We start from the raw sequence: 23,493 nt of genomic DNA, 5'->3' as shown, positions 1-23,493 counted from the left end.
GAGATGGAGGGGGAGACTTGTTTTCCCACCCTCACTGACTGGGGTCTGTCTGTGAGGAAGTTGAGGATCCACTGACACAGTGATGAGCTGAGTCCTAGAGCCGTCAACTTGGTGAAAAGCTTAGAGGGAATTATTGTGTTGAATGCTAAACTGTTGTCCATGAACAGCATCCTAACATAATTCCCTCTACCAGTGTCCAGGTGACTCAGGGATGTGTGGAGCAGGTGAGATATGGCATCGTCTGTGGAACGATTAGTCCGGTAAGCAAACTGAAGTGAGTCGATGGTGGCAGGAAGTGAAGAAGTGATGTGATCTCTCATCAGTCTTTCAAAACACTTCATTACAATTGAAGTCAGTGCTACTGGATGGTAGTCATTGTGGCAAGCGGGCTGTTGTTTCTTTGGAACAGGGACAATGATGGACTGTTTGAAGCACGTGGGAACCACTGCTTGGGCCAGGGAAAGGTTGAAGATCTCCGTGAACACCGGTGCTAGCTGGTCAGCGCAGGCTCTCAGGACCCGGCCAGGGATTGCATCTGGTCCTGCTGCCTTCCTGGTGTTCACCCTCCTGAAGGTGTTCCTCACGGCATGCTCTGTGATGATGAATGCATTGTCTTCACTGGTGCACTCCGAGCGCGCGCAGCCGTTTGTTGTTTTAATTGCTGCGGCGTCGAAGCGAGCATAATGTGTGGGTACTTGAAAGAATTTTCAGTGACATTAATAAAAATTCCAAATCAGGCACACATCAAAGCAGGATCATAAATGTAAAAACCAGGTTTCAATCCAATATTATACAGGGTTATGTAAGCTCCATCATATATAAACATAAATTATCAGATCTCAGCTAGATTTGTGTAAGCTGCATAATATGTAAACAAATGATCTGATCTCAATTATCAGATCTATCTGCAAAATATATTAGATAAGAGTGCAAGTATGGTAACTTTTTTATTATTATTATTATTATTTTGCTTTTGTTTGGATGTAAACTTCGGAAAAATACACACATAACCATTACATGATGAAAGAAAAATACAGGTGCTGTAACAGAGCCAGAGAACATACGCATTACTGACTTCCTGTTGCCTTTTTCTTTTTTCTTTTTCTTTTTAAGCGGACGTAGCATAAGAGAGCGCAAATCCGCTTTGGCTCCTCATTGGTCGAGAAATATGGAATCAGATGACGTAGTGGTTCCGGGTTTCTAGGTCCTGACAAAAGGTAACTTTCGGTCATTTGTGAAAGAGCGGCACAAGGCTGACCGGGCTTTCTTCAGCTGAAGGTAAGAACGCTGCCAGCCTGCCAATATGGCAGGGTATCACTCTCTAGCTGACCGCTGTAATCTCATTAGAGCCTTTATCCGTTAGTTAATATGTACTGCTAATATTGAGCAGGTTTAAGCGACAGCAGCTAACGTTAATCAACTTGCCAGTGAGACGCGCCGTGCCAGCAACGTGCGGCGGCTTTTGTCATCATTTCGTCTGCCATGCCGCTCCTGACCCATTGTCGTTTGAGTGCTAGATAAGGAGGTCAGATTTGCTTCCCAGCTCGCCTTATTTTGAAGCAGACCAATTATGTAAAGGGGGCAAGAAAGTCGCTTTAATTTTAATTACAGCTCGTATTGTTTTTCATGGTGTTTTAGCGTAACGTGTTACAAGTGGAAACGGCAGACCCCGGCTACAACTTTAGCATTTCCCGGTATTAAACTGTCGCTTTTGTTGGCAATATCTGCCCTAAACGGATATGCAGTGTTGGGCTTTTTACCGTTAGATAACGTGTTATCACTCACAACTAGATATAGACGTGTGAGGAGATTTGCATCGAACCACTCACTCCCGTATTCCCGTGTAAAATGAGTTGAATTTACTTTTATTCAATTCCACCCAAGAGAGAGAGAAAAACTATTGTTTTAAACTAGTGAACCATGGCTTTTCCATCATCACCATCACCGTCCCCACGTCCTGTCATCACACAGGAATGTTTTCAGGGTATTTTTATTTCCACAGTAAGAGCCCAGAAAAAGCTGACATATAAATATTTCATTCTCCGCCGCTTTGATTCATCTGTGGGTGTACTATCATTCTTTAAGATGTATGGACAGATGTGACGTACACTGAGGATATGATTCACTGAAATGATTCACGATGAAGTGTGTGAGCTTTCAGGATTGGGAAAGCCAGTTACGTGGTTTGACCTTCTCTTTGCATAAATGTCTTAATGTAGCTAAGTACACAGTGTTCTTTTATTTGCAGGTAACCGGTGTCTGTCTTGTGCCATAAAGACACTTTACACTTAATAGCTGACTGCCATAGGCTGCAATTACTTTGTCACGTGCTAAACAGGTTCAGCCACAGAGCAAACATGTGGATATTGACTACATTTTCCAATTATGAGACACAATTTGTTTTAACTACTTTACCGCCTCTGCACTCTGAGGATATCAGCAGGCTGAGCTTGCTCTATAGTGACCCTTCCCTGACCACCAAGTGGGGTGAGCCTAAAGAGTATTGTCATTGGTTGTCTGCAGCACAATCCTCATTGGACAGTAGCCAGTCTGGTCAGAGTGACCACATCTCCGCACTACTTCATCCCTCCATGACCTTTCAGTTGACCTGTTGTTTAAAAGCAGGCAGGTGTTTGAGTGCAGCAGAGGACATTATAAGGAGCTGAGCACTGAAAGCGTTCAGACATACAGAGGCGGTTTGGTACGCAGCGAGGAGGTGGTGAGGCTGTGGATACTTGCCGTGTGTAGTGCAGTCTTCCTGTCTGTAAGAAGAGGTAGCACAGTGGTGGAAGGGTTTAGATAAGCCTCAGATACTGATGGTTAATAGTTCACTTTTTATTTCCAACCTAGTGTTTTGTCAGAGTTCCTTTAAGGAAGAAGTCAACCACCAGACAAACTTAGTTAACCAGCCAACTTCCCTTTTGTGACATCTCTTGGCATGCGATAGATATTTGGGTGAAAATCAACTCTCTTGCTTTTGACTTTTAACTTGAGTTATTTAAGTGATCTCACAGGCAGCTGATGAATGAACTGTATCAATTGACTGTATTGTTTTTTTTTTGTTTTTCTTTTCTGTCTCAACTTTAGCTTAAGCATTTTGTGGACCAAATATTTACATGCTACAACTGTGGGACTCTTAAGAGTTTAAGAGCTTTTTCCCCTCTTCCCGTCCAACACAATTCTCTTGACGCACCTCAAACATCTTTGGGACCACCAAGCTTGAAAGTTTTCTGATAACCTGCTGCTCAGCTCCCTTCCAGAAAAAAGCATGGGTCTTCAGTCAGACTCTGTCCTCCAATCTATCCTACTTTTTCCAATCCACCTGATCATATGGCTGTACTCAATAGTCTCATTCCTGCCTTGGTACTACCTCACCGGAGCTGGCCAAGGAAAAGCTCTGTCCAAGAGGATAAAAGCCCGTTCCAAATCAGGATGTGCCGAGGGACCATACCGCTCCGTGGACCAATTTGATTCCCTGGCCAGGGAAGACTTCCCAGGAAAGGACACACTCGATAAGCTGTTCAAGCATGCTGTGCAGCGCTTCGGTGAAGCTGATTGTCTAGGAACCCGAGAGATTCTGAGCGAAGAGAACGAGACTCAGCCCAACGGCAAAGTTTTTAAAAAGGTATGGTTGCTTAGAGTTTACTGCTCTGTTGACAGATGCTTAAGTGATCAGAGATGTTCGGTGTTATTTATGTGACCCTTTCTCCTTTTAGCTGATCCTGGGGGAGTACAAATGGTTATCCTACAACGAACTCGACTCCATAGTCAGTGAGTTTGGCAGTGGATTGGCGGCTTTGGGGCAGCAACCCAAAAGCACTATTGCGGTCTTCTGTGAAACCAGGGCAGAGTGGATGATCACTGCTCAGGCATGCTTCAGATGCAATTTCCCACGTAAGTTGGTTCAGTCCAAGGTTTTGGGGTCAGATAGCGTGAATGCTGTGTTAAGTGTTTCATAATTTAATTATCTCACTCACTGAGATCCTTTTTTAAACAATATTATTATTGCAGTGGTGACGTTCTACGCCACACTGGGGGAGGAGGCGATTGCTTTTGGACTGAATGAGACGGGTGTTTCACATTTGGTCACCAGCGTGGAGCTCCTTGAGACTAAGCTGAAAGTGAGTTCATCCTTTACAGCACATGGTCTAACCACCACTCCTAAGAACAAGAGAAGCAGTGATATGATTATTCTCATGAGACGTCTTTGTTTACCATGTAACCAGCCTCAATTATCATCACATGATTATAATTTAAGATGTAGCAAATTGTTAACATTTAAAGTTTGGAAAACCCAGAATAATGTTTTTGTCCACAGCTTCATGGATGAAATAAGGAACACAGAATTGATTTGTTAAAGCATTTTTTTTTTTAAAGATGCATTTACTGGCTTTCTGTTACAAAGAAAATCCCAAAGGACTATCACTTTTTAAAAAAATGTTATTTATAGAAGGAAATCTTGTACTTGGGCATCCTCCTGTAACATTTTTACTCTTTGCTTTTTCTGCATAGACTGTACTGCCACAAATCCCCAACCTGAAGCATGTGATTTATGTGGATGACAAGAAAATGAACACAGAAGGCTACCCAGCAGGGCTTTCCATCCGCAGCATGCAGTCTGTACGAGAGATGGGCAGACAGCCGGAGAATGGTGTGTATTTCTGACTCACTCTGCTTGTGCTTTTTGTCCTATTTCAGGCACAGTACAAGACAGTAACGCTTTCCTTTGTTCTACAGTGGCTAGGGCAATTGTTGAGCCCCGGCCATCCGATCTGGCCGTTGTGATGTACACCAGCGGTTCCACAGGCAGACCCAAAGGAGTTGTCATTGTCCACAGTAACCTAATTGCAGGAATGACAGGCCAGTGTGAACGCATCCCTGGGCTCGGGTGAGTTGCAGCAATGGCTGATTTGTAGTATTTTTAGTAAGGCTACTTGGAGATGTGAAGAAATCTAAGAAAAAAAGAGAGTTTATTTCAAATTGGAACTAAGGAAGTGCAGTCAAAGATCCTCAGTGTAAACATTGGAAAGAGGAACCGAAAATGTCTACTAATCGTTGGTCCTAACCAAGACTTTCAATGATTCTACTGTGGCAGGCCTAATGATACCTACATAGCCTATCTGCCCCTGGCTCATGTTCTGGAAATGACAGCTGAAATCTCCTGTGTCACATATGGTTGTCGGATTGGCTATTCATCCCCACAGACGCTGTCAGACCAGGTAAGCAGCACCGACGCCAGGTTACATTGTTTCTGTCACTGTAGTCTTTATTTTTAATTGACTCTTAGTGGTGTTGCTGTTAATATTTAGATGAAAAGTCTGGTTTATTTCAACCTGTTGTTTTTCACAGTTTAAGTGGCCATTGTGACCCTTGCGTGCCGTGGCATCGGTCCACACTTTATCTACATTGTAAAGATTTGAGGAAACGCGAGTTCACAAAACCAGATGTGAATCGTGTTTATCATGGCGAACAGTAGCTCTCCAAAAAGACAGCTTTTTATATTTATTTTTTAATCTTACTTAAAGGAGATGGCTAACTTAGCCCACTGAAAGTTTTGCTAACTGCGCAACAAATCAGTTGGAAATGATGAGAAACACTTTAATAATGTCTGGTTTTATTAAAACTTGAGGCATGAGTTTGTCCACAAACCAGTGTGACTTGATCTTGCCTTTGTTGATTGGATTCTGTAGTCTGTGGCCACAATAGTCACATCAGTGGGAAGCAGGGCAGATTGAGGAGGAGTTACATTACAAAAGTTGGACAATTATTTCAATCTTTTTTTTTTTTCCTTCTCCTCTTTAGTCTACCAGGATAAAGAAGGGAAGTAAAGGAGACTGCTCTGTGCTCAGGCCCACACTGATGGCAGCTGTGCCAGTAAGAACCTTGTTTTTTATTTATCCTGTTTGTGTCTTTCTTCATTATTTTATTTTGTTTGTCAACTGGTGTCTAAATAACTCCTATATGTTTGGTCCAAAAAGGAAATCATGGATCGCATCAACAAGAACGTAATGAGCAAAGTGCAGGAAATGGGTTTTGTTCAGAAGATGCTGTTTACACTGGGCTACAATTATAAACTGGAGCAGATCAGGAGGGGCTATGACGCACCACTCTGCAATGCGTAAGAAGCATCCTATGCGTTCCTGTGACCCTTGCACTAAAACGCGATTGGCTTGTTTAACTTAAAATCAAAACACTGCGTGATCTCTCTTTGCAGCTTGTTGTTCCGGAAAGTGAAGAAACTGCTGGGTGGGCGAGTGAGGATGATGCTGTCTGGAGGAGCCCCCCTGTCCTCAGCCACTCAGAGATTTATGAATGTGTGTTTTTGCTGTCCAGTGGGCCAGGGCTACGGCCTCACTGAGACCTGTGGAGCAGGCACTATCACAGAGGGTAAGATAACATTTTGAGTGCCCAAAATAATGACAAATGAGTTCAAATTTAGGCATTATTTAATTTAAACAAATCCTGACTTACAGTTTTATTTTAAGATGGATTAACTAAAGTGCCTCAGTTCCCTAGTGATTTGCTGACTGGAAGCAGTCATTATTGTAGTGAGCCTGGCCAATAGTCACACAGGATAAACAAATACCTCAGTATAGAAGCAGATGGGCCTAAATTGAAAATAATGTTTAAATGACTGTTCTTAAGAAATGTTTTTCATTTTACAGTTGAAGACATCAGCACCGGTCGTGTTGGAGCTCCTCTGATTTGCTGTGAGATTAGACTCAGGGACTGGGCTGAAGGTATGTTTGGGGGGGAAAACATGCCGGGACACACTTGTGCAGAATGGAAAGTATCTCTCCATTGCAGCGTAATCATGTGTTTTTTATTTTCACTCAGGTGGCTACACCAGTAAAGACAAGCCAAATCCAAGAGGGGAGATCTTGATCGGTGGCCCCAATGTAACCATGGGCTACTACAGGAGCGAAGGCAACAATCAGGACTTCTTTGTGGATGAAAATGGTCAGAGATGGTTCTGCACCGGAGATGTAGGAGAGGTTTACCCAGATGGCTGTCTACAAATTGTTGGTGTGTATATTTCTTTTTCTGGGCGGGGGTGGGATGCTACTGTGAATGATACGTGTTGTATAAAGCCCTTTGAGTGCTTAAGTAGAGTTTTTTTAAAAAGTGCTATATAAAAATCAGTCCATTTATCATTTACTTTTTCTCATTAAGACCGCAAGAAAGATTTGGTGAAACTGCAGGCTGGAGAGTACGTTTCTCTCGGTAAAGTGGAATCTGCTCTGAAAAACTGCCCTCTCATAGACAACATCTGTGCTTATGCAAACAGGTGAGTGACCTAATTTTTTTTTTTTTTTTTCTTATTTATTCAGGGAAAGTTAAAATGGTAGGAGATGCAATTTAGAGGCAAAGTTTTTCCATATCCTAATATATGATTTACATCTGGATCAACGAGTATAATGGCAGATTATAAACGATATGGGGAAACGGCTGAATGAATTTGCAGATGGTGACCTTTCAACAAGCTGTTTACAGTTCAAACATCATATTCAACTGCTGCAGGCGTCTGTGTTTTTACTCTAAACTTAAGAACACGAGTGCTTCTTGAAACATTTTTTCACTCTTCACATGTTTGACTTGGGAGAAAAATTAATTATAGCGATCAGTCATAGATTCATATCAGTTTCATATGCATGATAGGTCAGCTGAAGTTTTGTGCTAATAAACACTGACTAAACACAGATTTGCATATGACAGGTACAAATATTATTTCACGAGTTACTTGCATAAAGTTAGAATTACAGGAAATGTTATTCAGGGTCAGGATTTCTTATCGGTTGATGCAAATGAACCAGGAAATTAAATAAAAGATAAAGGTACTAGTAAACAACCCGGATGATATTTCCATGAACTGTTTACTGTACGTATGGTATATTCAGCAGCTACAGGCTGTTTCTGTTTGTACTATACATGATTGCATATCTATAGAAATGTCTTTCACTTATCTCACACTTGGGATTTGAGATGATGATCTCCATTTGAAAATGTGAATGACACTTTTTTTTTTTATCATCAGTTTAATAAATGCAGTGCATAATGCAGTATATGGACAAAAGAATTGGGCCACACCTTGCAATCATTGTTTTCTGTTCTTAGCCAAATGCATATACAACCAAGCACCTAGCCATGCAATCTGCCTTTGCAAACATCCGTGAAAGAGTGGGTCATTGTAAAGAGCTCACTGAATGTGAGTGTGGTGCTGTAATAGGACAAAGTTAGTGTGGGACATTTTTTTCCCTACTAGATATTCTACAGTTGACTGTAAATGTATTATTGGAACCACAGCAATTCAGAGCATGTAAAGTTGCAGAGCAGGGTTTTATAAAGTCATCAACGATCTGCTGATTCAATAACTGCAGAGTTTCAAACATCAGCATAAACACTGTGCACGGGTAGCTTCACGGTGTGGGTTTGCATGGCTGAGCAGCTCCTGTAGGTCATCCAGCACTTTTGTCCATGTAATGTATTTTAGCATATCGAATTAAGCAAGCTAAGGTTTAATTCATTGGGTAGGTGTTTTGTTTGTTTGTTTGTTTGTTTGTTTGTTTGTTTTTAAATTATTATTATTTTGTTTTTTCTGACCAAATACAGTGTTAAGCAAGTGTTTATTTCTGGGCTCTTAGTATAAACATAACGTGCAGGAAAACGTTTTCAACCTAAATTTAGTCCAGTCTGTTCAACATGTGTGTACTGTTATAATTATGCAGGCAGGTTTAGTTCCGCTTCTGAAGAGGGGCACCCGGTTTAGCTACAGCAGTACTGACGTGTTGTCAGAACAGTTTAAACATGGTATATTGCATAATACACAGAGATGGTTACTCAGGATATCCCAGCAGTAGCAGTATTTCTCAACGTTGCCAGCACTTGCTTGTTTCTCACAGCCCCACTCCTTGAATTCTTTTCTCCTTTTATCATTCCACATCAGTCAGCACCGCTCCTGCCGTCATTCTTTGCCTTTTTTGTTTTTTTTCCCTGTGCTTATTATACCTTCATGTCTACACTTTAAATCATTTCCAGTCTCGGTTCTTCTCCAAGCTCCAATAAAATCAAATTGTTACTGTTCATACATAATTACCTGACAGGCTTTTGCGCCTACACACTTGAACTGACAGCTTTCAGTGTGAACACCCAAACCGTCACGAAATTCTTCCCACTTCAGATGTGTCACCTGCACTCTGGCTGACATGAGAACTCCAAGTGACGTTTAAGTGTCTTAATGACGACTGAATCGACAAACGTAGCGCTCACTTCGACTTCAGCTGATATCGGAACAATTAAATTTGGCACCTAATTAGACTGAAGTGATTACGGCTGCAACTTGAATTAATTATTTCGTCTGTAGTTGTTCAGTGCATGTGACGTAATGTTGAACCATTTCTAAACTTTTTTTTTTTTTTTTTTTTTTTTTTTTTAAATTGTGTGCCCTTACAGTGATCAGAACTATGTGATCAGCTTCGTGGTTCCCAATCAGAAAAAGCTTACAGAACTGGCCAAACAGAGGGGCATAGAGGGGACATGGGAGGAGATCTGCACTAATCCTGAAATGGAAAGCGAGGTCCTGAAGGCGATCAAACAGGTCGCCACTAACAGTAAGAGTCCATTAAGTCTTTTCACAGCATTGTGATAATAGAAGCTATGCAAGTTTTGCTTTCATCCATACTTTGTCCAAACGTGCCTGAACATCACTTTCCTTCCTTGTAGTTAAACTCCAGGGATTTGAGATTCCAGTGAAGGTGCATCTGAGTCCAGAGCCGTGGACGCCTGAAACGGGCCTAGTCACAGATGCGTTCAAGTTGAAGAGGAAAGAGCTGAAGAACCACTATCTCCATCACATAGAGAGAATGTATGGGAGGAAGTAACTTCCAGCAGGCCCACACCACCCAGGAGTTACTGCTTTCACCATAACCAGGATTTTGATGTGTAAATATTCCTCTGGTTACAAAGCTGTAGTTTGTTTGTGTTCCACAGCTTCACAGAGAAAAGCGTAAGCTGTACATAGTTGTAGCCGTTTATCCGTGTGTGTGTGTGAGAGAGAGAATGTGTGAGTGTGAGAAGTTGTGTTTGTAAGAGATGCACCAAAGTGTCAGTTTTTGTTATTAGAAGGGTGAAAGGCTATTGCAGCTCTCAACTGCCATCCATTGGAAATTGCTGGGACTCTTATTTGTAGCTGTTAGAAACGGCACCTTCGGTCCACATGTTGCTTAAGTCTTGCTGCTGCTTTCATTGAAAATGTTTCAAAAAATAAAGGAAAAAAATGCCACCATGATCACAGAGGCATGTCATGCTGTTTTGTAAAGTTGGAGTACTGATGTTAAGGTGCCTTCAGTCTGCAGTTCTCATGTAGTCGAGCAGAGGTGGTAGCTAGACAGTAAAAAAGGCTGAATGCCGTGTTTACTTGACTGAAAGGAAAAATACTCCCCACCGCAGACACATCGACACGATCCAGAGCATTTACAGTCGTTTGTCCGTGTATTTAGCTTTGTTTTTGTTTCTTACCTGTGTTTTATTTATGCTTTAATGTTATTTTAATGGTTTGTTAAGAAAGGAAGACCAAAATGTGTTGGCCTAAATGACTCAGGAAGACGGACAAATGTTTTAATATATGAAGTTGTCAAATGTGGGGTATAGAAACATTTTGACAAATGTTTGTAGGCACCTTATTAAAAAAGCATGATTAACTACTAAACTGCTTAACCTTTATTATAGTCACAACTGGCATACTGTAATACTGTGCGTACTTTACCTCAGTTAATAGGTTATTGTACGATTTGGTATAAAGGATCCTCTGAACTGTTTTAATGTGTTTTCTATGTATTTTTCCAAATACTGTCATGTTGGTGGATTTGCATTGTTAAAAGTTTGAAGTAGACAGACGATGGCAGTCACTCCAGTTGTTTGGTGAACCTACGTGTATTTATTACTCCCATCATTGCAGTCACATGCCTTGTTCGACATTTCAACAATAAACACCTTTTCGTACTCAGTGTTGTATGACACTTTATTTTATTACAAAAAAACTGAATATACAAATGCAATATTGATTATTATTAAGGTGATCACTGCTGAGGCCTTTGTGCACTTCAGGGGAAAGCAGAGCCTCAGCTATTCCAGTCTTGAAAGCGGAAACAGTCGCTAGCGATCTTCCACACGGGCTGATCGTTGTTGGGTGAAGCCTGAGCTGTTAGGAGAAAGTTCTGGTTGAAAAAACGCTGTTTGTTGCCTTCAAACTTGACTGTGCCACCGGTCACCACAAGCAGTGTTGTCTGGCCTTGGGTTGCTTGCTCTGTGAATGAGGAGAAGTTAAAGTTATTTTCTAAAGCAGCAACTGAAGAATAAAGGTTTACATTCACATTTTAATGAGACAATATGATTAATGGGGATCAATTTAATAGTTCAAATGTGTTGAGTTTGGGATTGACCCACTGACCATGCACAGGCTGGCAATCCAGTGTTTGAACCTGGAACTCGCTGGATGGCAGTGACTCAAAAAACTCGCCCAGGGCTTCCTGTCCCGACACCGCATTCCCGTTCCACACCAAGGTGGCCTTGTCCAGGTAGAGCCGGATTAAGTTCTAGCACATGGGAGCCAGAAAATGGTGAACATTAACAGCAACAGTGACATCAGCCTGTAGCAGAGCACCATGCTCATTAGCTCTAGTGAAACTGAAAAGTTGTGATCTTTAAAATGAAAACTATCACTTTAAGAATAAGACAGCTTTCACTGCAGAGGAGCTGTGGGTTAGTGGGGAGCTCACAGTTGAATCCACTTTAATAAATTTACATCACAGGCCTCAATAAGGAAGTCTTCACAATATCTCTTACTTAGAAGATTTTAAAGCTAAGTTTCAACATGCTATAACCTACACTCATTGGCCACATTATTAGGTACTTATTCAAGCTGGAGCCCAACCGATGTACTGACCAATATATCAGATATATCAGGACTTATAATGGCCAACAGATGAAAATGAAAAACGTAAAGATGAAACAGAAGAAACACCCAGAAGAGCATCTGTGAATGCATTCAAACCTTGAAGCAGATTGGCTACAGCAGCAGAAGACCACAGGCTGTCACTCCTGTCAGCTAAGAACAGGAAGCGGAGACTACAATTCACACATACTAACTAAAGTTGACCAAATACAGAAGACTAGAAAATGTTGCCTGATCTGATGATTTTTGCTTTCTGCTGCAACATTTGGCAGGGTCTGAATTTGTTGTAAACAAAGTGATAGCACAGATCCATCCTTGTATCAACAGTTAAGAATGGTGGAGGTGTGATGGCATAGGTCAGTGATTCTCAAAGTGTGGGCTGCCCCACCCCCGGCAGGCCACAAAAGGTACTGCAGGTAGGCTGCAGTAATAACAGAAATTCAGTTTGTAATTACTCACAAGTATGTACACTTAAACATTTATATACATTTATACATTTATCTGAAACAGAAATTAAAATTGGTAACTGGAGGTGGTTAGTTTGTGATATTACTCATTACTTTAACTTAAACTCTGTATTGAAGGAGTGGGTCACACATTGGCCTTAACACTTTTCATATGACAGCACAACATTAGCAATTTATAGCTAATGTGGTTTGTGTTTTTGGAATAACATTTTCAATGAAATACGTCATTTTCGTTTGGTCTTTAACATTTTTATTAGAGTTTAAGATTTAGAACTGGGTGGGTCCCAAATGATTTTCTGGTTTTTAAAATGGTCACAGCACTCTTGACTTTGGGAATGACTGGTGTAATGGGACATTTTCTTGGTACATATTAAGCTCCTTTGTACCAGCTGTTTAAATGTCACATCTTAGCTGACGTTGCTGACCATATGCATCCCCTTGTGACCACAGTGTAGTCATCTTCTGATGACTACTACAAGCTCCTCCATCACATCGCAAAGCTCAAGCCGTCTCAGACTGATTTCTTGAACATGACAATGAATTCACTGTAGTAAAATGGCCTCCGGTCATTAGATCACAATCCAACTTGGCCTTTCAAAGTGGAACAGGATATGCAGCTGACAAATCTGTGATGCTGTCAAGTCCACAAGCACCAAAATCACTTTGTTGAATCTTTGCCATGAAGATTTAAGACGGGGCTGAAGGAAAAAGAGAGGCGCAACTAGAAATGTGTGCCTAATGGAATGACCGGGGGTTGGTTGGTTGTTTTTTTACGGATTCAAAGCTTATTGGTCCTTCACATTTAGGGATTACAGAATTAAGACAAAGAAATGTGTTGACTTTACCACACGTGGAAAATAAGGTAACACGGGGCGTATTTACAGGACTTTCGGGCCACCGTATGTAGTTTGGTCTTACAAATTAATTTAAGTTAAATTCCAGAAACAAAACTCACCCGCCTCTTCTTATCCATACAGTCGTAATAAATGTTGACAAATTCTTCTGAATATCTGCATGACTGGTCGGCATGAGTCCTGAAATCCTGAAGAGATAACTACGTATTACTCAAAGCTGGACACGGTGATTTAACGTGTGTTTTTTGGAAACGGCATGGAAAAGCTTACCAGGGTGGTTGCCATATGAACGGATAAATTATTGGAAACAACTCAAAACAAAAATATTACAAAAAGACTGGGAACACTTCACAATTCAGACTTCTTTTCTTCTCTTGTTATTCCTTTAGCAACCAACACATTTCTATCACACTGGGTATTACTTCCTCGGGGCACCAACTCTGCCTACCAAAATAAGATGTCAGTGCAATCTTTCAGACTCATTTAAGCTTCTCTCTTCCGAGTTCCACTTTCATGTGGTGCTTTTTACATTTTAAGGAAACAATAGTGGTAGTAAATGTTGACTGTGTGGATAATAATACGGAAGTGGCGTGGCAAAGTCAGTACCATTTTGGTGATGGAGTTTTAGTTTGAAAAGAAAAGGTCGACCAGCGCGGAAAGAGAGTTCATAATTTCCTGAGTCATTGCTTCTGTGGTTTATTAAACGAAATAACTAAAGAGTATCCTCAGTAAGCTTTAATATATTTATTTGGACATTTAGCTATATTTTAAGAATGGAGGGGTCGGTGTCCAATGTGGAGGTGTGTAACTTTGCTTACACGGGGCAGTTTGAGAAATTAAAACAGTGCATCCTGTCAGATAAAACGCTTGCCTGCAAAACAGACCAGGTAAGAACACATGACCCACCAGTACAGCCTGCGGGAATTCATTTTTCCCCCTACAGTAAATCGAAATAATAATTTTCTTTTTAAAGCAACACAACTTTCCGTGATTTCAGGACCGGAGAACCGCGCTGCACTGGGCTTGTTCTGCTGGACACACCGATATTGTGGAGTTTCTTCTTGACATGGGAGTTGAAGTGAACCTGCAAGATGATGTAAGTTTGTTTGTGGGTACATTAATTCTTTCCTTCTGCAGACTTTTCCCTATAAGATGCCATGTGACCATTAATACAAGAGATATACTGATGAACACATTGTTTCAGAGTGATGCCACTGATGTCTGTGTTTTGTTTTGTTTTCCCTTTCAGGCTTCGTGGACCCCTTTGCACATTGCAGCATCTGCAGGCAGAGAAGACATCGTGAGATCTCTGATATCCAAAGGAGCTCAGCTCAACTCAGTTAATCAAAATGGATGCACCCCTCTGCACTATGCCGCCTCCAAAGACAGATATGAGGTAACATCCACAGGTTGCAGTATTAGTCCTCCATACTTCTGCAGTCAGTTAATACAGTTGTGTTATCTTCCCGTTTAGTTCAGTGGTGCTTTGTTCCCGCACATAATTAATTATATAGTGTTGTGCAAAAGAGTTTGGACATTTGTCTGCTTTTTCCACTTATCTTCGGTACAGTTCTTATACCTCACCATTTTCAGAGAAGTGTTTTTTCCACATAAGCCACATAACACTAACCTATGAATCATTCAAACAAACAAAAAAAGACACCTAACTCAAGGAATGAGCCAGTGTTGGCTGCACATAACAGACAAATTAGCAAAGAACCAATTTTAAATAGTATCTTTAGGCACTTTGTTACTAGCAGCTTGTCATGAAAACACAATTCATTCCCATGTCTTTAGTTAAATCTACAATAATGCCAGAGATAAAAAAGATTGAGAGGCATAAAATGTCTTGTACGCCAAAAACATGGCAAACCTCACCACGGTGTGCAGTATGTCCTTTAAAAGAAAGTGAGGAAAGTGGACGACAAAAGAAGTGGCAGGCAATCTACAACAAATGCAACAACATATTTAAGTCATTTTCTCAAAAAATAGGAAAAATCAAGGAAAGACCTGACATAGAACCTGAGAAGATGCATCTCGCACTTCTGTTGACCCATCTGCTGTTCACTGAAGCCTCAGAAATGGTCTCAGCTGAAGGGTGGCTGTCAAGAAGCCATTCTTAAGGAAGGAAAATAGGGACAAAAGGCTGAAGTATGACAAATTACACAAGAACTGGACTAAAATTGGTGGCAACACACCTGATGGAGTGATGAATTTAAATGTGAAACTTTTGGTTAAAATTGTTGTCAGTGGTGTAGCTCAGGGGAGAAGTACAGCTGTGAGTGTCTTCTAGTGATGGGCAAAGCACAGCTGTGTGAAGTAGTGAAACATTTGAAGCAGCTGTGCCAGGATTGTACTGAGGTTTCAAAACAATTTCCACAGTGACACCCACTGGCCACTTTTACTATTGTCATGTCTTGATGATGTCTACTCTGTGAACACACAACAAACGTGTTTTGCACAGTTCTAAGCAAAGCTATAAGTTATACCAGGCTAACAATAATTATGACCAGCACATGATTTGGAGAAATCCTCATTGACCAAAGCCAGAAAAACTTTGAGACTGATGAAGCGTGTCTCACGCATGTACACACGTGTTAATATATTAAAGACTCGGCATTTAGTTATTATTTATTTTTATTTATTTTTAATACAAATTACATCCTCAGCCTTGGAAAAACTACAATTAAACAGTACACTTCTTGTGGGTATATATTGGTTTTAAGTTTTGTTTTTTTTGTTCTTTTTACTTTTTTTCCAAGATGTAAACATTTGAATAAACAGCACATCATTGCTCCAAATACATTAGTGCATCATGTGCCCTTAGAACAAATGCATCAGTGAGGTATGTATTTTTTGACTTCTACAGTGCCATCAGTAATTACACTGTGAATACTGTGGGTGACACTAAACCTGGCTGTGGTTGCTGTTGCCACTCCTGGTGCTGCTGATGACTCTTAAGCTTTTTTACCCACAACCTTAAAAGCCTGATAGGGTATTTTCAGATTTATGCTGTAGGCATAAAGGGGTAGAACTGGTGCCTGCTGGTATTTCCATAGTTTGCAATGTCGTCAGTTTTTGTTCTACACTTAGACAGAGTGGGTAAGCCACTGAAAGCTGAAGTGAAACACACCAAGACTTCAGTCAGCTATGGTCATGTGATCTGAGCTAATGCGTCCTAAGCATTTTGAAAAAAGATAATTATGCAAAGTAGGACTTTTCAGGGCCCAGTTTACCTGACATTAGTACAATAACACTGGCTCTCAATATAGTAATAATCATTAGGAATGATCACATATTAATTCAAATTAATCGTTTATCTGTTGCTGTTATTTATTTATTTATTTTTTAAAATTTTGCCCTCGCTTCCAGCAGGTGGGCCCTGTAATATGCTACAGGTGGGGTGCTGAATGGTGGGTTACACTGGTGGGTTTCTTGTTCTCTACACAAGCTCTACTAGTGCTTCACACTAACTGAGTACTGACACAAATATAAAAAGTGCAACAGAACACAGGAAAGGGGGATAAATGCACTTGAATAAAGTAAGCATGGCAGGAGGCCAGCTTGAGACAGGGGTATCCATGGGGGAGGCAGGTGTTGGACCCTACAGCACACCTTTATTCTGTGGTTTGCCTTTGCTGGAATGTCTAAAAGCCCTCCTCTTCTTATTAGGATAATTTTCATTACATTTTTTTCTTTCTCTCCCGTATAGTATGACTAATGTACCTTTGTCTGCTGCTTTTACTTTCCTCACATCAACATAAACAGCAATCCCATCACCTACACCCACAACCGTCTTGCTGTTTCTTGTTATCGTTTTTTTTTTCTTCTTATTTACCTTATCTTTCTCCCACAGTTTGTACTGGCTTGACATTCCTGTGCCTTCAGAATCGCATTACCCCTGTGTTACCACCCCTTTATTATCGCTGCACCCTATACACACAGGGCTTGGCTTATGAGTAACCACTCTCTGTCACCTATAAGTCACGCCCTGTACACGCAACAGGTTATTAAATTTTTGAAACATGTTCTCATCCAGGGTACCAGGATTCGATTGTGCCTTTTCGTCTTTTCTTAGATCAGCATAAAGTTTTCTCTTTAGAATGAAACTTGTAGATATGAGCTTTAGTACTTTTAAGGAAACCCTGTAGGAATAAGTAAAATATAATTATAGGTTGCTTATACTTCTCAAATGTGCAAAACAAAACAGCTTTTCTTTAACAATAAACTTGTTGTGCTGAACATTTGTCTTCCCCTTGTGGCACATAGAGGTATTACAAAGATACCGTCAACACGCGCTTGTAATGTGTTCCCGCTGTGTTCACTGCTTGCTGTACAGTTTTCAGTTAGACTCTAACCTTTCCTTTGGACATGTAATGAAGTTTTATTTCTGTATTTGTTTTTATCTAGAGTATTAGAAGGTTTTCCTGAACATTTCTTATTTGTTCTGAACCATCATCACTAATACATCAATACATCCCCTCTTGCTCTCTGAGAAGGATCCCTTGGATATAAGAAAAGATGATTTGTCAGCTTTATTTAAAAAAAAAAAAAAAAAAAAGACAAAAAAACCCCCCAAATCACTATCTGCAGCTTTATTTTTAAGATAACAAGAATGTTTTATTCAATATAACTGATAATAATATAACAATATAAGGACATAGCTATCTCAAAAATCGTGGCATTGTTGTAGCATGTATGCTGCAGTACCTATATCATTGCTAAGATTAGAAAGATTTAATAAAGACCTATGTATATATGGGAGACTTGAGGTGGTGGGAAACGGGGTCCAACACACTGCAACAATCAAGATGCATTTTTTTGTTAAATCAAATGTGGATATAAAAGATTGTGAAACTAAATTTTTTCATCATCTTCTCTCACAAGGACTTGGACATGACATGAATGGATTTCATTTTACATTTACAGGGTTTTATTTCAACCACAGGTTTTTTTTCCAGTCAAGGTTGTCCTAACTTTCAGTCTCACTTCCTAACGTGAAACTTCCACATGACTGTGGTAACCAAAATGACGAGATCTGAAAACGGGTATTTCATAGAAACTAGAAATAACTGGATGTAAAAGTGTGGTGTTCAGCTTGTGAATGAAACATGGTTACCTCTTTGCAGATTGCCCTGCTGCTGTTGGAAAATGGAGCAGACCCCAATGCTACTGACAAGCTGGACTCTACGCCTCTTCACAGAGCATCTGCCAAGGGCAACTACCGGCTCATCCAGCTGCTTCTCAAACAGAGTGCATCAACAAATATTCAGGACTCACAGGGCAACACACCTCTGTATGATTACATATATGTCAAATGCAATTTTTTTTAACATCATGCAATATGAGTACAAAGATAAACTCTAATTATACCTAAAAATAAAATGTTTTCTTACTTACCCTAGCAGTACTAGAAGTTATCATCCACATTACATTAGCTATACAGTGTGATTAGCATTGGGGGGAGAAAGGCATTTCTGTATTTATAGTTATGCATTGATTTTTATTTTTTTCTTCTCCCAGCCATCTTGCATGCGATGAGGAGCGTGTTGAAGCAGCCAAGTTGCTGGTGGAACATGGAGCGAGCATTTACATTGAGAACAAGGAGGAGAAGACCCCGCTCCAGATAGCAAAGGGCAGTCTTGGGAACATACTCCGTCGGATCGTGGAGGGATGATGCTTTGTCTGACCGAAGCGTCTTGTTCCAGCTCAAATCCCCACCACCAACTGCCAAGTTACATTCTAAGATTTCCCATCCCGCTCAGTCCTCCTTAAGCGGTCCGTGTGGAAGATGAGATGATGGACTCAGATGGTGCTTTGAGACTGCACAGATCTTATTTGTTGTCTGAGCACAGGTTTTCAAACCCCGCAGGCTATTTTCTATTAAATTTGAATTGTAATGTAAAACATGAAGTTCAACCTGTTAATAAATGTGTTGTTCATGAATGACGTACTGCTGCCTTTAGTAATTTAAGCTATTATTGCACAAAATATTGTGAATGTTTCCTACATTTTTGTTCTTTTTATTATTAGCTTATACCCAGGTTCCTTAAAGACTAACTGAAAATATTGTTGCCTATCTGCAACAGTATTAACCTCTCACCTGGTGATCAGAATCAGAATCGTGTTTATTGGCCAAGTATATGTGCAGACACATACAAGGAATTTGGTTCCGGTAGATGGTGGCTCTCAAGCACAGCAATGTAAATCACACACACACACGTGTCTATATATACATTACACATGCATACACATACATACACAAAGCTGTGTAAACCAACTATAAATAACTGATCTAAACTTATATACATAAAATACAGAAATGAAATGAGGTGGAATGAATACTACAGAATGTACATAAGGTGCAGTTGCAGTCTGGCAGTGGGAGCAGTGTGACAGGTCAACTGTTAAGAAGGGAGATGGCGAGGGGAAAGAAACTGTTCCTATGTCGGGTGGTCCTGGTCTGCAGGCTTCTGTACCGTCTGCCAGAGGGCAGCAGATCAAAAAGTCTGTGTCCAGGGTGTGAGGGGTCTGTGATGATTTTCCCTGCCCGTTTCCTGGTTCTTGAGAGGTACAGATCCTGGATGGAGGGCAGGGGGGCGCCGATGATCCTTTCTGCTGCCCATACAGTCCGCTGCAGTCTGCTCCTGTCCTATTTAGTGGCTGCACCATACCAGACTGTGATGGAGGAGCACAGGACAGACTCAATGACCGCAGTGTAGAACTGGATCAGCAGCTCCTGTGGAAGACTGTACTTCCCCAGTTGTCTCAGGAAGTACATCCTCTGCTGGGTCTTTTTGAGGATGGAGTTGATGTTGGTCTCCCACTTCAGGCCCTGGGAGATGGTTGTACCCAGGAACTTGAAGATCTTCACAGTCGACACAGGGCTGTCTGATATGGTGAGGGGGAGCAGAGTTGAGGCATGTCTCCTGAAGTCCACTGTCATCTCTACAGTTTTAAGAGTGTTCAGCTCCAGATTGTGCTGACTGCACCAGAGTACCAGCCGCTCAACTTCCTGCCGGTATGCAGACTCATCACCATCTTGAATGAGGCCAATGACAGTGGTGTCATCTGCAAACTTTAGGAGTTTAACAGCCGAGTTCTTGGAGGTGCAGTCGTTAGTGTAGAGGGAGAACAGTAGTGGTGAGAGGACACATCCTTGAGGGGCACCAATACTGAGGGACCGAGTTTCAGAGGTGATCTCCCCCAGCCTCACTTGTTGCTTTCTATCTGTCAGGAAGCTGGTGATCCACTGACAGGTAGCTGGTGACACGCTGAGCTGGGAGAGTTTGGAGGAGAGAAGTTGGGGCACAATGGTGTTAAAAGCCGAACTAAAGTCCACAAACAGGACCCTGGCATAAGTTCCCGGACGGTCAAGGTGTTGCAGGATGTAATGCAGCCCCATGTTCACTGCATCATCTACCGACCTGTTTGCCCGGTAGGCAAACTGCAGAGGGTCCAGCTGGTGGTCTGTAATGTCTTTCAGATGGGCTAACACCAGTCGTTCGAAGGATTTCATGACCACAGACGTCAAGGCGACAGGTCTGTAGTCATTCAGTCCTGTGATGGTGGGTTTCTTGGGAACAGGGGTGATGGTGGAGCGTTTGAAGCAGGAGGGAACTTCGCACAGCTCCAGGGATCTGTTGAAGATGCGGGTAAAGATGGGAGCCAGCTGTTCAGCACAGGTTTTGAGGCAGGAGGGTGAGACACCGTCTGGTCCGGGGGCTTTCCTGGGCTTCTGTTTCTGGAATAGTCGGCTCACATCCTCAGTGTGTATTCTGAGTTTCAGGGAGGAGGAAACGGGGGTGAGAGGTGTGGTGGAGATCGTTGAGTCTGGATTGGAGAGGGTGGTGGTGGTCGTTGGGTCTGGATTGGGGAGGGTGGGGGTGGTCGTTAAGTCTGGATAAGTGTGTGATGGTGACATACAGGTGTGGCTATGTGGAATATGGTTAAATGTGCAACAGAGCTTTATCTGACCACACCCCAAAACCCTGGACATTAAGAATCCTAAGCAAACCATTTTTGGACTTCTCAGGTTTCAGATTAACTGAATAACAAATAAAAAAAAGTTGTGCAGCTTCATTGTTTTTAAGCTAAATCTTAAATAATGCGTACCTTTGAATGTAGCATGTCAACCTGACAACTTCCCAGCCACAACAGCTATTTAAATCTTGTAGTAGTCATGCAATATATGTTATATGTTATTTATAGTAATGCCAACACAAGGAACAGTGAGTGGAAAACAGAAGTGACCAGGTTTTCCCTATTGACGTAGCACTGCAAAGCGTTTGTTTCTTGTTCCCTGTTCCACATGTTGAGATTATGGCCCACATTTTTATTAGCGCTAGTTTTCAGCTTTCTTTTCTATAGTCTGCCTTTTACTCAATGGCTGTGAAGGAAGCAGCAAAGGGTGTCTTCACAGGTCATTAACTGTCCACACTGAAGTGGAAAATTCCCCCCACAAACCCACAAGCTATGCAGGTTTTTGTGGAACATGACTGAAACTACCACAAAGGAAAATAAAGCTAGAATAAGCATGAAACTGCTGGGAAGGCAACTCTCACTTGTAAGTCTCACATGAAACTCGGCTCAAAAAACACATGGATAAGTTGATGGAAGCCAAATGATTGCTGGAGAAAACGGAAAGAACAGTAAATAATAGTTTTAAAGGACAAAAAAGAAGAATACATGAAAGTGAAAAGACTGTCACTTAACAAAAATATCAAGTTTTAGCACATGCTAAAAGATTCTCAGTGTTAGGAATGGGTCCAATGTTCTACCACATTGAGTTTGCTGGGATCTGGCCAGCCTATAAATTGAGGAAGCTTCAAATTGCCTAAAAATAAATGAATAGTTTTGAGGTATTTAAAGGATGGCCAAGGTGAGCAACAATACTCAAGCATGTTGTGCCATTTAAATGATGTTCCTTTGGTATTAAGAGGCCAAAAGTTACCATTTCAGCACCATCAGCAGCTGCTTGAACCACAGATAAAAACCAGGCTGGATCCACGACCTCATGTCGTTTAATCCAAATGTACAAACATGTTCTCAGCTCACAGGAGTGCCATCGGGTGTAGTCTACTGCTGAGTCTCATCTACCTCAAAGTTTATTGTGTGTTTAATAAAATGCAAAAGAACAACATACCAAGGTGTGGTGTTCACACTTGCGCTTTTAAAATAGTTAAAATAGTTTTTATTTTTTTTAATTTATTTATTATATAGTTTATTAAGCAGTTTATTATCAGATTTGCCCGTCTTGCACCAGCAACCGTGTTTAAATCACCCTTCTTCCCCATTCTGATGCTCAGTTTGAGGTCGTTTTTACCATTTCTGCCATTTTCCTAAGTGCATTGGCTTGCTGCTCTGTGACTGGCAGATTCGATTGGAGATACATTTAAATTAAACGGCGTAGCTGACAGCTGAAATGCAACTAAATCAGAAAACGGACTACAAATGTAGCTTGTTGGCTTATAAACATAGCGAACCCCCCCCCCCCCCCCCCATTCTGATCAGAACGTAGAAGCATTTTTAATGCAAGATGACTCTTACATAAGTAATCCAGGTTTAAAAAAATTATTAATATCAAAAATTTATTTTTCCAAGAGATCTGGCCAAACACGGAAAACCACCACGGCACAACCCTTTCCTGACGTCACCTGATTAGGCGGTTTTCACTTCCTGACAGGGAGGTCACAAAAGACTTCACCGGAGTCTCCTTTCCGAGGTGTTCGCACTCTACAATATCTGGAGGAAACAGAGGAGCTGTGTTGAAAGGTAAACATTTAAAATGTCGTTATTATATTCGATAAGTCACTGTGTGACCTAGCTAGCATTGCGTAAAAAGGATAAGCTAATGTAGCTATCAAGCACTCTGAAGCTAGCATTCGCGATTCCGCTTACGAGCCTAGCAGTACAGATCAAAAGCACAGGTCAGAGTCCAAGATTGTCGCCTTGGGTGTTTACATTTTACATATAAAAGCACTTTTAGGTAACTGTATTGACTAATAATTTCTAACTGAACGAAAACACGGTCTTGGCTGTCAGTTGCTGTCATCGGCGCTGTTGTTCTCGGCGTTTCCCAGAAACAGTACGGCTTCTGTGTCGTGTTCAACTGAAGCAAAGCTGTGGGGCCTTTCTGGAATTTGCTGGGGTTAAATCCTCTCCACTCTGATCATTAATAAATGTTAAAAGAAACACGTGGAACTGCTAGTGGGAAAACTCC

At 41.2% G+C, this 23,493-nt stretch overlaps 4 protein-coding genes across 5 annotated transcripts in view; 3 read left to right on the top strand and 1 right to left on the bottom strand.

The window, feature by feature from the left end:
- Positions 1-1,158: 1,158 nt before the first annotated feature.
- On the top strand, positions 1,159-11,002 carry acsl4a (acyl-CoA synthetase long chain family member 4a). Of its 2 annotated transcripts, none has more exons than XM_084941459.1 (15): positions 1,159-1,278; positions 3,088-3,625; positions 3,717-3,894; positions 4,012-4,121; positions 4,513-4,651; positions 4,738-4,888; positions 5,096-5,219; positions 5,803-5,874; positions 5,979-6,118; positions 6,215-6,387; positions 6,666-6,740; positions 6,838-7,026; positions 7,174-7,288; positions 9,451-9,608; positions 9,721-11,002. In XM_084941459.1, exons 2-15 carry the CDS (start codon positions 3,269-3,271, stop codon positions 9,876-9,878), a joined length of 2,139 nt encoding a protein of 712 aa, XP_084797585.1. In that variant the 5' UTR covers positions 1,159-1,278; positions 3,088-3,268; the 3' UTR covers positions 9,879-11,002. The 2 variants fall into 2 exon arrangements, with proteins under 2 accessions (XP_084797585.1, XP_084797594.1); XM_084941468.1 differs by lacking the exon at positions 1,159-1,278 and adding an exon at positions 1,302-1,525.
- Positions 11,000-13,706, bottom strand: nxt2 (nuclear transport factor 2-like export factor 2). Its single transcript, XM_084941503.1, has 4 exons — positions 13,542-13,706; positions 13,373-13,459; positions 11,447-11,591; positions 11,000-11,302 (listed from the first exon to the last, which is right to left on the bottom strand). Exons 1-4 carry the CDS (start codon positions 13,554-13,556, stop codon positions 11,118-11,120), a joined length of 432 nt encoding a protein of 143 aa, XP_084797629.1. The 5' UTR covers positions 13,557-13,706; the 3' UTR covers positions 11,000-11,117.
- Positions 13,707-13,909: 203 nt separating this feature from the next.
- On the top strand, positions 13,910-19,217 carry psmd10 (proteasome 26S subunit, non-ATPase 10). The gene is made up of 5 exons (XM_084941491.1): positions 13,910-14,158; positions 14,269-14,367; positions 14,521-14,667; positions 18,401-18,567; positions 18,795-19,217. The coding sequence occupies exons 1-5, from the start codon at positions 14,045-14,047 to the stop codon at positions 18,946-18,948; spliced, it is 681 nt and encodes a 226-aa protein (XP_084797617.1). The 5' UTR covers positions 13,910-14,044; the 3' UTR covers positions 18,949-19,217.
- Positions 19,218-22,922: 3,705 nt separating this feature from the next.
- xiap (X-linked inhibitor of apoptosis) overlaps positions 22,923-23,493 on the top strand; it is a 5,276-nt gene continuing 4,705 nt past the window's right edge. Inside the window, exon 1 of the mRNA XM_084941447.1 lies at positions 22,923-23,045. The gene's annotated coding sequence lies outside the window, so the exon portion shown is untranslated. The remainder of the gene's footprint in view (positions 23,046-23,493) is intronic.

This window comes from Perissodus microlepis, chromosome 2 (assembly GCF_051167445.1).
Source record: "Perissodus microlepis isolate ML-2025 ecotype Zambia chromosome 2, ASM5116744v1, whole genome shotgun sequence".
Taxonomy (NCBI): Eukaryota; Metazoa; Chordata; class Actinopteri; order Cichliformes; family Cichlidae; genus Perissodus; species Perissodus microlepis.
The sequence above is the reverse complement of the archived record's forward strand: the minus strand, read 5'-3'. Positions and strand labels throughout refer to the sequence as shown.

What these genes read in the sequence shown, in the direction of transcription:
- acsl4a (XM_084941459.1), top strand. Translation starts at nt 3,269, where the DNA reads ATGGGTCTTCAGTCAGACTCTGTCCTCCAATCTATCCTACTTTTTCCA. An exon ending in GACGCACCACTCTGCAATGC is followed by an intron (nt 6,119 to 6,214) that starts GTAAGAAGCATC and finishes CTCTCTTTGCAG; the next exon opens with CTTGTTGTTCCGGAAAGTGA. An exon ending in TGGCTGTCTACAAATTGTTG is followed by an intron (nt 7,027 to 7,173) that starts GTGTGTATATTT and finishes TTTCTCATTAAG; the next exon opens with ACCGCAAGAAAGATTTGGTG.
- nxt2 (XM_084941503.1), bottom strand. An exon ending in GTATGGATAAGAAGAGGCGG is followed by an intron (nt 11,592 to 13,372) that starts GTGAGTTTTGTT and finishes CCCATGTGCTAG; the next exon opens with AACTTAATCCGGCTCTACCT. An exon ending in GGATTGCCAGCCTGTGCATG is followed by an intron (nt 11,303 to 11,446) that starts GTCAGTGGGTCA and finishes CCTCATTCACAG; the next exon opens with AGCAAGCAACCCAAGGCCAG.
- psmd10 (XM_084941491.1), top strand. Translation starts at nt 14,045, where the DNA reads ATGGAGGGGTCGGTGTCCAATGTGGAGGTGTGTAACTTTGCTTACACG. An exon ending in TTGCCTGCAAAACAGACCAG is followed by an intron (nt 14,159 to 14,268) that starts GTAAGAACACAT and finishes CCGTGATTTCAG; the next exon opens with GACCGGAGAACCGCGCTGCA. An exon ending in TCACAGGGCAACACACCTCT is followed by an intron (nt 18,568 to 18,794) that starts GTATGATTACAT and finishes TTCTTCTCCCAG; the next exon opens with CCATCTTGCATGCGATGAGG.